At 43.6% G+C, this 14,560-nt stretch overlaps 1 protein-coding gene across 1 annotated transcript; it reads right to left on the reverse strand.

Annotated features, from left to right (window-relative positions):
• Positions 1-288: 288 nt before the first annotated feature.
• LOC103701505 (plant intracellular Ras-group-related LRR protein 1) lies at positions 289-3,652 on the reverse strand. The gene is made up of 4 exons (XM_008783580.4): positions 3,581-3,652; positions 3,241-3,403; positions 2,486-2,655; positions 289-1,306 (listed from the first exon to the last, which is right to left on the reverse strand). Exons 2-4 carry the CDS (start codon positions 3,394-3,396, stop codon positions 610-612), a joined length of 1,023 nt encoding a protein of 340 aa, XP_008781802.3. The 5' UTR covers positions 3,397-3,403; positions 3,581-3,652; the 3' UTR covers positions 289-609.
• Between the last annotated feature and the right edge of the window lie 10,908 nt (positions 3,653-14,560).

Below are 14,560 nucleotides of genomic sequence, written 5' to 3' on the forward strand. Positions count from 1 at the left end.
TGTTTCTTGAGCTGATATACATGTTATGTCTGTAGTTTTTCTTACAGTAAGCCGTTTATGGAGCCTCCCAGTGCTGCGGATCTTCCATTCCAAATATATCAAAGAGGCTCCAGTTATTGCGAGGTCTAGAGAGGGTTACATATATACACAGTTCTAATCTTGTATACAGAGATGCTATTTCTCTGTTTCAAATCGATAATCTCCAAGATCGGCTCACCCTCTGCATCTAGTAGATGTTAGAAAGTAAAATTTTTACTTAGAGCTTCTGATCATCTTAACATAGAGGGCTACTCAATAAAGACAACATCATATATTAGATCTTAACAAATTTACACACTTTCTGTTGTTCATGCTTTTGTTTACATAATGATGGCCTAGTTTTCAGTTCTATGTCAAAGTAGTCCAACGACAAAGAGCAGGATCTTCATGTAACAGTTATCTTACAGTCTCTGGTATGCAAAATTCTAGGGACTAACATTCTTACAAGAGGAGCAGTCCTGAGCAGCCCATTTCACTACTATTCCAGTATCATAACACCCTTAATCGAATTCCTTCACTAACCAGAAAGAATCCGCTCTTAAGTTTTTGCAGGCTGTATGCGAAGTGCTTCTAGCTTCGTGGCGAAGCTCTGCGTGAAGAGAAGAGTCGGCGAGGCGAGAACATTCCCACATGCCTTGGGGTTGCGAGGCCATTAATTGAGCGGTAATCTGACAGCAAGAACCCATCATTCTCATCTCTGATCCCCACATGGCTCGGCGACATCGCACCATTGAACGTCCCCCATTTCACCAGCTTCACTATCCATGACTTCTTCCTAATGGAATTGGGGCTCGTTGCACTTCCGTTCATCCTTGCACTGAGGTACTCTCGTACAGCCTCCACGCTCTGCTCCACAACCTCCATGGGGGGGCGCACGAGAGGGTTGCCTTCCGCGTGGAGTTTACGAAGCTTAGTGAGGCATCGCATGGAGTCGGGCAGAATGGTGATCTTGTTGTAGCTGATGTCGAGCTCAACTAAGGAGACGAGGAGGCCAATGGAGTAAGGTAGGGACTCGAGGTAGTGGAAGTTCTGACTCACGTTTAGGACCTCCAGGTGGATGAGGTTCTCGAGGCCATCAGGAAGGGAGCGAAGGCAATTAAGCCGCGCATCAAGGACTCGGAGGGAGGTCATGTGGGACGTCGAGTAGGGAAGGAAGGCAAGCTTGTTGGAGTTGACGGCAAGCTTCTTGAGGTTGGTCAGCTCGAACCCGATGGTATCTGGGAGCTTGGTCAGCATGTTGAAGTTGGCTATCAGCTCCTCTAGAGCCCTGTTCATAGTGAGGGGAGACGAACAAACGTTACCAAAGAAAAGAAAAGAAAAACCTTCTGAATTATACCATTACATTCCTTTCTAACAAGTAAAGCTAATACCCATTGTTCTCGTAAACATATAACCAAATTGACTGATATGAAGAATAAAAGGGAACAGGAGAAATATATGGAGTTTTCCTCCATTTGAGTTTGAAGCGATCATTGGTTAGCATTTATGCATAATTTCTACAGTTGTTCAAGGGTAGATTCGCTGGTTCGAAAACAGTTGACAACTATAAGATAGAAACAAATTCCACAGTGCTTGGAGTTGTCAAACAAATTAAAAATTAAATGAGTCCTAGTTCGAAGAGAGTGAGAGAAAATAACAGAGGGAACCCAAAAAGGAAAAAAAAACATTGAATTAGTAGCCTTCCTTTTAGTATCATAGTTAGGTAGAAAACATGCTCATAAATAATGTTGACTCTCATGTTTGCCTGTATAAACCTCATTATCAAAATATACTTTCACTAATAGCAATAGGAAGCGTATGAACAATTTCAGCAGCCTTCAACACCATAACCCTTGAACATATTCATCTACAAGCTTAAGTTAATAATTTATATTTCATAGCTTGGTCAGAAAGACTTGGAAAGCCTACTTTGTACTCTAATTTTTCTCTTAACTAATTTAGACCTAATTTCGAATTCACGTGGGCCATTGGGACGTACCGTTTTCCTGTTTCTATTTTCAGATACTTGAAATTGTTGTTAATAGATCGTATCTAATGAAGTTGTAAGAAATTATAGTAGCTATATTGCCTTCTTAATGTTATTTCTTTCTTCTACCAAGAAAAAAAAAAGTTAATTCTTTCAGACAACCTTCTTCCAATCACCCAAAAAAACAAAAAACTTCCTTGCTTAGAACTTCACACCTCACGTTCCCTTCCTTCTTCGTCTTATACAAACAGCACAAAGATTTTCTGAAAGCAGGTCATGCTTATCTATTTGGACCACTCTTCTTTATTTACACCTTATGTCGCTTTGTCTCTTGCTCTTGTAAAAACAGCAAAAATTTTCTGAAAAACTGATGATGCTTATCCATTTGGATCACTCTTCTCTCATGATTCTCAATATATTTTAAGAAATGGCACAAAATATATAACTCGTGATAAATACAGAGAGGTGGAAGATGATTACCGGCAGTCCTCGACGGTCTTCGGGAGGGAGCCGATAAGGTTGCCAGAGATATTGAGGACCTTGAGCTTGGAGAGACACCCGATGGAGTTTGGCAGCACCTTCAGCTGGTTGGAGTGCACATCAAGCACCACCAAATTCAGTAGCCTTGCCGTCAGCGACTCCGGGATACTCTGTTCTCCCATCAATCAACAACCACCAGACAACAGGGGAGAAAGAAAAACACAACAAAATGAGAATATATTTATCACAACTAGAATCCAGATAGAAAATTAGAACATAGAAGATATTATACATCTTAGGAGATCCATAGTTTTGGAAAGGAGCACAAGAAACCAAAGCAATGGTTGTCTCTTCTTTGTTGAAGACAAGAAGCAATTATAAATAAATAAGATAATTTCCAATAGTAACTAGTTATAGAAAGGAAAAAATCTAATTTGTCATTTTTCCATATCAGTCAAGATCTATGAACGGTACAAAAAGAGGAACTGAGAAAGGACAGTCCTTTTCCAAAATATTAACAGGAAGACCACATGCCTACTTCGTTTCTAGAGAAGAACCAAAAAAACATCCGTGCATCTATCGTAAAAATGGTCAAAGAAGCGTACGAAGAGATTAGCAAAAATGAAGGATTCTCTTTTTGGGCCATGAGATGCGTGTATTTCCTAGAAATAACCCAAAATCCTTCCGAAACCAACAGATAAACCATAATGCTATCTGCACCAAAATTGAAAGATCTATGGCGCTCAGAAAGTAACCTCAAGATTGTTGTTGGAGAGGTCAAGCTTGGTGATAGAAGCCAGGTTGACAGAAGGGTTGGGGAGGGTGTCCAAGGACATCCCACTGAGGTCCAGCTTCTGGGTCTTCTCCAATTCCTCCTCTGCTTCCACCATCTTCTTCCCCTCCATCCCCATCTCTTCTCTTCATCACACCCACCAAAAAGCCATTACAAAACAACAGGTCAGAAAATAAGCAGAACAAATATGTAGACAAACAAAACCAATACAAATAAACAGAAACAAACCCAAAAACAAATGAAAAACTTAATAAAACAAAAGAAAATAATCAAACAGACAAAAACTTTATTCCAGGCCTCACCTCTTTTCAGGTGAGGAAGTTTTGGTACACGAAAACAAGGAAACAAGTTTTGGGGAGGGGCTTAAAGGAGGAATGAACGGATGCTGGGGGGGGATGAGGCGTTAAATACCGGAAGGCGGAAGGGGCTGCCAAGTACGTACGGATGTACCGGGGCGGTAGACACGTATGCGTGACGCGCGACTGTCGGGGCGGCACGTTTTGCCTAGGAAAAGTCAACCCTAACGGCCACCACTCTCTCTCTCTAAATTTTCCACGCCCCCTTCCATCTGATAGGCTGGTAGAACGGTCGCCCGCTGATAACGGAACGGCATTTATTTCCGTCGTAAATAAACTCCACGGATTTTGCGAGCCGTCAAGGATAGAACGGGCAATACAATTCTCCGTCAACCACGACGGTGCATGAAAGGCCAGATCCTGCGGAGCAGTATGAACGGTGTTTTGCTCCCGTTTTGGGTTTACAGGCTTACGGTATGAGAGCATCTTGATCGTGATCGTCCAATTGGTGGAACTCACGCTCTTGGATGGAGGGGATCGGCCGCATGCCTCGGTCTTTGGTTTCGAACAGCAAAACGTCGCAGAGTGTTAGCGGATGGCCAGCTGGCTCCATTAATTACCATTTACCAGCGGAGGCCTTTTCAGGGCAGTGTGTTTGGTGTTGGGACAGACTTGAGGATCCTCGTCGCATATTGGGGATTGTCACATATTCTACGACTATAGTATGATTCCATCAAAATGTGGGTTGTCAGCTGCCCTTTTCATCCTCGAGCAAGTTGTGATATCCATATCGCCTACCATAAAATTTTCAAAGTACAAAGGGTTGTCTCCTTCGCGACTCACGACTTTAAAAATTTTATCTAAAAATATTATATATTCATATCTTATTTTAAAAATATATTTTTTAAATTTTATTGGCTGCATCAACATCCATCGCATGCGAGCCGCCTTTGTACAAAAAAAAAAAAGAAAAAAAGAAGAAGCTACAATCGAATGCCATCACCGATGGTAAACTACAAAATCATCGAACCAGATTGTTCAGACCATTCCAAATCTATATCTATTATTAAAAATATCAGATTAAAAAAATGTTAAAAATCACTTACCGGATCCCAGCTCAATTCATTAATCCGAGAGGTAAATTGTTAATTGGCTGCAAGATATACGGTTCGAGATTAATACTACCAAGTTCACATTTAGTGCACCAATCTCTGGCTACCATATCAGCCTGGTGAATTGAATGGTGATTTTGGTGGATGATCGGTAGCAGTAGTAGTCTTTTAAGTTGTAGATGGCTTCAAATGTAGACTACTTGCAATACATGTCGTGTGTGAATCGGTAACATATGATCCCTTTAGATCGCAACAATATGTAATATAAGATATAAACTCATGGAATATAAGATATAAACTCATCTAATTACTACCATGCATCATGTGCTGCCATTTCGAGTTTGTTTGCAGGCAACCACCTAAGATCTGAGCCTCATCCTTGGATTTGCTAGATAGGATGAGAACCAGTGAAGCAATTGAACTCAACTTGATTCATTCCTGGTGCATATCCTAAAATAAGATTAGAACACAAATTTAGTAAGATGTCAGCCGGTTGCATTAGATCCAGAGAATATGAGTTCAAAAACATGGCCCTATATCGATTCAAAAAGATAGATAACCCGACTCTCTCTAATTGTATGCTTCAAATGTAGCATTTAGTGTAGAACCGAAACAAAATCAAGATGGCTCTTTTTAATGAAATTGGCCTCACAAGCAATTAGCATAACTGCATCTTTGTCTATGAATGTCTATGAAAATTGGATCTCTCCAGCTCAATGCCAAAACCTTAGATATATTCCTGCAACTAATCATAACCACCTTGTTTGAATTTATTCTAACGAAATCAATACAAGCATCTTAAGATGGTTTGGTATCTTAAGATGAAAAAATTGGTTCAACTATTTTGTATAAAGTATGGATAGTTGAAGTGTAGTATTGCTTTTGGCGTCCGGCAGAACATGGGTTGGAAGACAAGAGATGGTGGACCATCGCCTTCTTATCAAAAAGGTTGACCATTTGATAGTGGTCCACTTGTGTTTAATTAGAAAACCGTAGTAGTTTTGTAAATACAAGGATAGTTGACCTTGGGTACATGTGCATTAGGTTACCACGATATAGAAATATCCTACCAAAAAAAAAACGAAAGATATGAGAGGATTAGTATCAAATGGCCCTTTGTTTACCATTGTATTCTCTCCAAAGTAGGAGGGACTAGAACGGTTGATAAGGATTGTTGCAAATAGAGAGTTCGGGTGAAATGCTTCCTTGCCTTTTTTATAAGGATTGTTGCCTTTTTTTAAGGAATTGAAATAGTTCTTTATCTTTTTACCCGGTCTCAAAACATGTTTAAAATGAAGAGGAACCTCAAGAGGTTTTGGTGCCTTGGTCATTTCGAAATCTTGTCTTATGATCATCAAGAAGAGGAAGAATAATCTTTATTTGACTTAAAAAACTATGTACACAATTCTCTAATGGCAAAGTATCACTAAGTTATTAGATTCTAATGGCATCCCAAAGCCGCAAGTGTCGGAGTTTTAATTCAAAAAATATTTATTTATTTTAAATAAACAACTTTATTTTCTAAATTTTAGTTGGTTTGAATATTTTAAAATAGTTTTTGCTAGTTACCTCTTTATGAAGAGTTACGGCCCTTCAGAAGATAATATTGGTTTTCGAAGAAATATGTTACTTCCAAAACATCACGTATCTTTGAAACTATCGTATTGTCTCAATCATCCAGATGGAGTATATAAATAGACTCTGAGTCTAGCGCCCTCGGATATATCTGAACACATCATATTTAGTTCAGATGGTTTTCGAAGAAATATGTTACTCCCTCACAACATACTACTTCTGAGACTGAGATACTATTTTCTAAAGTACTTTTTTCTAAGTTTCTTCCACTTTTTTTTTTCTTTTTTGGACAACCGAACGAAGTCATTTAGGTCTAAGCCTTACAGCAATCATGCCCGTTAGAAGAGAATCAGACTGAACTAGATTGTTGTACCTTGAGGACGAGATCGTCATACACCACACGTATCGACCCAGGCAAAATCTTTTCAATCTTCTAAATTTATTTTAGTAGATTATTCTTTTATAACACTATTCTAAAAACTAAAAATAGCAACATAGCTATTTCAAAGCCAAATTCCACCAACAGTTTAAGAATGTGATCTTGATAAATCTAGAATTTGCTATTGAATGATGAAAATTGAATTTACTTTGATTGCACAAAATTAGAAAGTTTTTATCTTTATAATTTAAAGATTGTTTTCTTTACAAAAATCAATCTTTACTATAAAAATAGTGCAAACAGATTATTTTTTTTTTTTGCAGATTTAAAATCTGTACCAAAATTTTCTGCAACTTGCAAATCCATACAGAAGTATTATAGAGCTCTACATTCTATGAAAACTATTTTTTCACAAGCTTTAAAACTTGTGCAAAAATGTTCTTCAAAATCTGTGCAGAAATTTTCTTCATCTTTAAAAATTATGCAGAAATTACTACTACTTTCAAAGCTATGTATATTATTAGTTATTTTTAAAAATACCTATTGCTGCTGCTTTGAAAGATGTGCAAAAACTATAAAGTTACTTAACTTGTCATATTTCTTTGTATAATTATTTAATTTTGTTGTTATTATTGCTCTTTATTATATTTATTCCAAAACCTAGTATTGTATTATTGAAACATTAATTGACTATTTAAACAAATAAGGCTAAACCCCTTAAAACTTATCTTTGTTGAATCAATTAAATAATCAAAACTTCATAACTAGATTCCTTTGATGATTATAGTACAATCAAATTAATCTGAGAAATTTAATGGATCCTTTTTTAGTATATGGCAAAGCCAATTAAGTAAAATATTGGCTCACCATTTTAGATTTAATCTCTGCTATAGAGTCTCCTGATCCTAGACCATCTTTGGGACCTACTTCTCAACTTTCATCTGCTCTTAGTTCTCAAGATTTATGGATCTTTTGCTCCCATACAAAAACCCTAGATTATGTATTTTGTGAACCTATAAAAAAGCACAAGAACAAAGAAGGAAAAGGACTCTAGTGAATGCTTCTTTACTTTTATAGTTAAAGTGAACCTTCAACTTTTGTGGAGGCAATATCTTCACCTAATATCTCTTTTTGGAAAGCAACCATTAGCTGTGAGTTTAACTCAATAATTCAAAACCAGATCTGGATCGTAACTGATCTTCCTCTAAGTAGTAAATCATTAAGTTGCAAGTATATATTTTGTAGAAAGCTTAGACATGATGAATATATAGAAAAGTATAAAATTAGATTAGTAGCTAAGGGTATAACCAAAATAGGGGTTTAGATTTCTTTGATACTTACTCTCCTATAGCTAGAATCTTGACTCTTAGAGCCCTTCTTATTATTGCTTCCATCCATAAGTTGGTCTTTTATCAAATGGATGTGAAGATTGCGTTCCTAAATGGAGATCTAGATGAAAATATCTATATAGAATAGCCGAAGGATTCATTGTGAAAGGACAAAAGAACAAAGTTTGCAAACTTTGTAAGTCTCTGTATGGTCTAAAACAGACACCTAAACAATAGAACAAGAAATTTGATAAAACTAATTAGTCTTTTGGTTTCACCATCAATGATCATGATAAAAGTGTCTATTGCAAGATTAACGACTATGATTATATGATCCTTTGTAAGTATATTGATACTACCCTTGGAAAATTCTCTTAAAATCAGATATGAAATCAAGCAATTCTTTTCAAAATATTTTGATATGAAAGACTTAGATAAAGTTGATGTTATCCTAAGGCTAAAGTTGATCAGATCCCCTAAAGAGATATCTCTCTTCCTTGCTCATTCTATAAAGAACATGATTGGAAAATTTGGTTATTCTGACCAAAAAGCTGTATCTACTCCTTATTATCCAAGTATTCATCTTAAAAAGAATTTAGGTGAACCAATTGGTCAAATTAAATACTCCTAAATCATAGGTTATCTCTTATATAAGACGAACAAGACATGACCTAATATTGCCCATGATGTAGGGAGACTAAGTAAATATACTCAAAATCCAAATCAATCTCATTAGTCAGCCATTGAAAGGATATTCCAATATCTTAAGAAAACCTTTGATCTATCTCTCTTGTACACTGGATATCTTGAGGTGTTTGAGGGTTACAGTGATACAAATTGGATTATTAATTCTCTTGATCTGTAAATCAACCATCGGATATTTTTTTTCTTCTCGATGGTGCTACCATAGCTTGGGGATCTTTTAGATAAACTACTATTTCTCAAAGTACCATGGAGGCTGAGTTGATTGTTTTGGATACTATCTATACTAAGGTAGAGTAGATTAAAAATTTTATTTTAGAGCTACCTTTAGCATATAAGCTAGCTCTGGCCATATCAATCCTTTGCGATAATATGGCCATGATAGAATTGACTAATAAAAAAATGAATTGTCGTATCTAAATTTATCATAAATTTATAAAAAAATCAAAAAAAGTAATGTCATTTTCTAAGAATTTGTTAAGTTTAAGAAAAACCTAGCAAATCAATTAACCAAGAGTTTGTTTAGGAGTAGAGTCCTAATCATCAAGGAAGACAAGGCTTAAGCCTATTACTTGGTCGCCGATAATGGATATCCAATTACTGTGATTAGAGACCTCATGAAAGAGGTTCAATATAGTATAAATAAATCTAATTAAGTAATGTCAAAGCATATTCTTGGAGTTTACCTCCTCCCATTCTTTAGACGAGTGTTCATATTAGTGGATATCTTGGAGGATTGAGTTATACTCTTAATAAGTCCAAGACAAAAAAATCTGTAGGGTATAAATCACCAATATTTTTGGAGGATTTACCTATATGAGAATTATCATATATACCGCGATTAGGAGTTTGGGCTAACCCTAAAAAAATCTCATAAAAAGTTAAAGTACTAAGCGCAAGGTCTTCTAATGGCATTGACCGCATAAAGAATCATTTGATCCATGCTGTGTGTGATAAGTAGAAGTTTGAGTTAAAGGACTTAGTTCAAAGTCTAATCTACTATGATTCTTTTAGATAGATACAATCAACACTAAGTGAGGTTCAAGTCTATAGGACACCTTACCGATTGCATAGTATAAGTTGTTTGGACATTCTTCTTTACGTTTTTTAATAAAAAATTAATTTTTTGGGAGATTGTTGGAGTTTTAATTTGAAAAAAAATATTTTTTTAAAAAATAAACCAACCTTATCTCCTAAATTTTAGTTGGTTTAAATGCTTTAAAATACTTTTTGCTAGATGCTGCTTTCTGAAGTGCCACAACTCTTTGTAAGAGAATGTTGGTTTTCGAAGAGATATGATGTTTCCCAAACATTATATATCTTCAGAACTATAGTATTGCCACACTTGGATAGAATATATAAATGGACTCTGACTCCAACACCTTAGGATATACATGAACAATCACATCTTATCCACTCCCTCTAATACTCAATTTCTTACTGTTGCTGGTGGTCCAAACCGAGAACGATTGACACGACGGTGTGAACGGGGTTCCGCCTGAGTTGTCTTGATTGGTGCTGGTTGCGCTCCACCTTCCGCCAAGGAACCTGCAAACAAGCCTTGCACCACCACCAGGGTGGTGATGGCCCTCCGACGGTCAAGTCAGAGGAGATTGGAGGAGGAGAGATGATAATCACAAGTGGGAGAGAGTGCTCTGGGAGGTATTGCTTACCCCCCCCCTTCTCCCCCCAGCCGCATATATGCCTGGCTGGGAGGTCTCTCAGGGGGGTTTGTCGTCGTGGGGCACGATAGAATGGCCACTGACATGGCCGTTACGGGGCGTCGTGGAGCAGTGCCGGGTACGGTCATGGCAGGGCGTAGTGGAGCTCCGCTTTGTACGGGCGATACAGGAGATCGTGGGCAGCATCGGGTACAGCCGTTGCAGGGAGTAGTGGAGCAGGAGGCCGCGGCGTGCCTCTGGAGAATAGCCTGTCGTTATCAAAAGATCTCCGATTCGGGGTCGGAATGCTGGATCATAGGGCAGCCGACCCGGGGTCGGGCTGCGGAGCCGAGGAGGTCCGACTCGGGGTCGGAGTGCTGGATCATAGGGCAGCCGACCCGGGGTCGGGCTGCGGAGCCGAGGAGGTCCGACTCGGGGTCGGAGTGCTGGATCATAGGGCAGCCGACCCGGGGTCGGGCTGCGGAGCCGAGGAGGTCCGACTTGGGGTCGGAGTGCTGGATCATAGGGCAGCCGACCCGGGGTCGGGCTGCGGAGCCGAGGAGGTCCGACTCGGGGTCGGAGTGCTGGATCATAGGGCAGCTGTAGCTTTCCTGGATACGCGTGCCGATCACGTGGGGCATGGCGGCTCAATTCCCCCATAACAGTAGCCCCCCACTTCCGAGCCTGGAACCAGAAGGGGAACAGGTGAAGGGAGTGATGTTTCGAGATTGCCGCCATCCTTCGGAGAGGCGCGCGCGCTTCAAGCTTCCCGCCTTCTTTATGGCGTATGGCGGTTGCTGCTGACCTGGCAACCTGAGGATTTCGGCGGACATCCTTCCTTAATGGTGTCGATTCGCCTTTGGGGTGCGAGCGACCCTTCGGCGGCCAGGCGTCTTCTGGCGTCATCGAGGTGTCACTTGCCCTTTCGCCTATTTAATCGGGGGCCCTCCCCCGTCCGTCTTCTTCTTTACGGACATTTTCGAGTTTCTCCTTTGCGCTACCATTGTTGCCGCCGAAACGTTCGCTTGCTTTTCCTTTGACGCTCTCGGAGCCGTTCTTCCTCCTCTTCAAGTGAGTTTCCCACTCTTCTACTTTGAGCTCTTCATACTTTTTCTTTTTGTACTAGTGCACCCCAGTCGTTCCGGCCTTTCCCTCCTTCTTGACCCCGTCCTGACCGTAGATTGGCCATTAGGGATGGGCGAAGTGGGAGCAGATAGCATCAAGTCAAAACTGGTCGCCGAGGACTTAGACGGATTTGTGGCTCGGTACCACCTTCCCGAGGCCTGCAATGTCACGCTCCCAGGGCCTGAGGAGAGGATGTCTCATCCTCCCCGAGGGAAGATCGCCATCAATGAGGGCATCCTCCAAGCCGGGTTCCGCTTTCCCCCTTCAGACCTAGTCTTACAGGTGCTCCGGGGTTTAGGAATGGCACCGACGCAACTGGTGCCGAACTCGTGGCGTGCTCTGACGGTCTTCCAGGTTCTCTGTCGCTTGCATGCGATTCCCGCCACCTTGAACGTTTTCTGGGAGCTCTACGGCCTGAGCGGCCACCCCCAGGACAAAGGGTGGTGGTGCTTCGCAGCGCGGCGAGGGTGCGGCCTTGTCAAGGAGGGTCCTACCTCCATTCACCACTGGAAGGAGCGCTTCTTTTTCGTTGATGCAGACCCCTCCTGGGAAATCAGGGCAATCTGGGGGACGCCGGTGAAGTCCCCAATTGGCCTGTCGAAGTTGTCGAGGGAGGAATCCGAGGGCGTCGCCGCCTTGAAGGGGTTGGTCGCCGAGGGCCAGCTTCCCCCGGTGGGCCGCCTCATTTCTGAGGATACCTTGGTGAACGTCGGTTTGAGCTCGGTCCCCACCGACCGTGAGTCCGCCATCGTTTCTTTAGCTCTTTTCTTCTCTTTCGTTCCTTCTTCCTTTCGGTTTCTCAGTCCCTGACCATCCCGTCCTTCTTGCAGAGGTCGACGACGTCATGCGGTCGGTGAAGTCGAAGGCTGTTGGTAAGGCGTCCCTGCTGGAAGCAGTCCGGAGGAGGAAACGAGCTCTTCCGAGCGGGACCCCACCGGCGAAGAAGTCCCGTAAGGAGATACCTCCGATGCCGACCGACGAGTCCGGGCCCATCGGTCAGGGAGATGTCGTGGGCACCGACCGGCAGCTGACGCTGTATCAGCCCTCCGGTGGTAAGGTTGCCGCTACTCCGGAGGTGCCACCTGAGCCTGCTCAAGACGGACGGGTCGGACGTGATCGGTCCCCGACCCGGCCTTCGACTCGGTCGGCTCCTGATGACTCGAGGAGGGACGCGCCGAGGCCCCGGCCGAGCGGGACCCTATCAATTCCTGGGGCGACCCCCGCCCCGAGCGCGATCAGTCGGACTCTTCCCCAGGCGATGGATAAGGGTAAGGCTGCAGAACCACCATCCGGCTCCGGGGAGAAATCGGGGTCTGCCTTCACTACCGATGGCGCCCGAAATCTCATCGAAACAGTGTTGCTGGAGAAGGACCGTCGGCGGGTCCGGGAGTTGGATGTCTCTGACGTTGGGGCCGCCAGCTGCGTCTGTCTCATGTCGGTGAGTGTTCTTCTGGCCGTCTTTCACCATTTATTGGCTCTGTTGTTCTCCGCCTGACTCCCTTATTTTTCCTATTTCTTAGCTCGCCCAGTACATGATCCGTCTGGAGGAGTGCTACAAGGAACAGGCGGGGCTTTTGGCGAAGGCCGAGGACCGGCTGAAAGCAATGGAAGAGGGAGGCCGGGCTGCGGCAGGCAGGACGACCGGGGACCTCGAGGCGAGGCTCCGGGAGGCCGAAGAGCGGGCACTCGGCTTCGCCGCCCTGGAGGAGCAACTGTCAGAGGCTCGGGAGCAACTCAAAGCCGCCTCGGGCCTCGAAAGCAGGGTCAAGAAGGCGGAGGAACGGGCTGAAAAGCAGTCCCGGAAGATCGCGGACTATCGAGAGCGGTGGGAGAAGGCCCAGCGGTCTGCCGACAACGCCTGCGACCGAATCCGCTCTTTTGAAGCCAAACTAGGCGAACTGGAGTCGGCCCTGGAGAAGTCATGCACGGACGTCCAAGAGCTCCGTTCGCGCCTGAAGGAAGCCGAGGCCGCTCGGGTTGCTACCGAGGCGAAGCATAAAGAGGCTCAGGCTGATCTGCTGAGGGTCTCCTCTGAGGCCGAAGGCCGGATTGTGGCGAAGGTCTTGGAGGCCAAGGCTCAGATTATGGAGCGAGCTGAGGCGGAGCTGGCCGAGAAGAGGGCGGAAATCGGGCGTCAGGCGGTAGAGGCTTATCGCCAGTCCGCCGAGTTCGCCCATGATATGTCGGAGGCAGTGCGGACCTATCGCCAGTCTGACGAGTTTGTCCATGACGCGTCGGACGCGGGGGCCGAAGCCTTCACCTTGGGCTTCGAGGAGGGCCTGGCAAGGGTGTCGGCTAAGTATCCCGAAGTTGACCTGAGCGAGATCTCCCTCCTGGACTCCTCTCCGGCGCCATCGCCTGCTGGTTCTCCTGCTGCTTCCCTGCCTCCCGCGGACGAGCCCGGCGTTCCCGACCCGGGAGTTCCTCCAAGCTGACCTCTTGTACCTTTTATTGTCTTTTTTATTTTTGTATGTCGGCGTTTTGCCCAATTGTATGGGCCTCGGCCCTGAAAATTAATGCACGTCGAATATTTCTTCATCTCGCCCTCGTCCTCTTTTTTTTTTTTTTTTTTTTAGCTCTTGGTTGCTTCTTGCTGACTTTTGATTCCCGAAGTTCTTCCGGCGCTAGGCCAGGCATCCGAGGGTTAAACCTCAAGAAACTCTTCCGGCGCTAAGCCAGGCATCCGAGGGTTAGGCCTCAGGAAATTCTTCCGGCGCTAAGCCAGGCATCCGAGGGTTAGGCCTCAGGAAATTCTTCCGGCGCTAAGCCAGGCATCCGAGGGTTAGGCCTCAGGAAACTCTTCCGGCGCTGAGCCAGGCATCCGAGGGTTAGGCCTCAGGAAACTCTTCCGGCGCTAGGCCAGGCATCCGAGGGTTAGGCCTCAGGAAACTCTTCCGGCGCTAAGCCAGGCATCTGAGGGTTAGGCCTCAGGAAATTCTTCCGGCGCTAAGCCAGGCACCCGAGGGTTAGGCCTCAGGAAACTCTTCCGGCGCTGAGCCAGGCATCCGAGGGTTAGGCCTCAGGAAACTCTTCCGGCGCTAGGCCAGGCATCCGAGGGTTAGGCCTCAGGAAATTCTTCCGGCGCTAAGCCAGGCATCCGAGGG

The sequence above is a fragment of the Phoenix dactylifera genome, chromosome 1, assembly GCF_009389715.1.
Source record: "Phoenix dactylifera cultivar Barhee BC4 chromosome 1, palm_55x_up_171113_PBpolish2nd_filt_p, whole genome shotgun sequence".
Taxonomy (NCBI): domain Eukaryota; kingdom Viridiplantae; phylum Streptophyta; class Magnoliopsida; order Arecales; family Arecaceae; genus Phoenix; species Phoenix dactylifera.

Excerpts from the sequence above, each read along its gene's own strand:
- LOC103701505 (XM_008783580.4), bottom strand. The coding sequence starts at position 3,396 with ATGGGGATGGAGGGGAAGAAGATGGTGGAAGCAGAGGAGGAATTGGAG. Across the intron at positions 2,656-3,240 it reads TCTCCAACAACAATCTTGAG|AGTATCCCGGAGTCGCTGAC; the intron begins GTTACTTTCTGA and ends ATGGGAGAACAG. Across the intron at positions 1,307-2,485 it reads AAGACCGTCGAGGACTGCCG|GGCTCTAGAGGAGCTGATAG; the intron begins GTAATCATCTTC and ends CACTATGAACAG.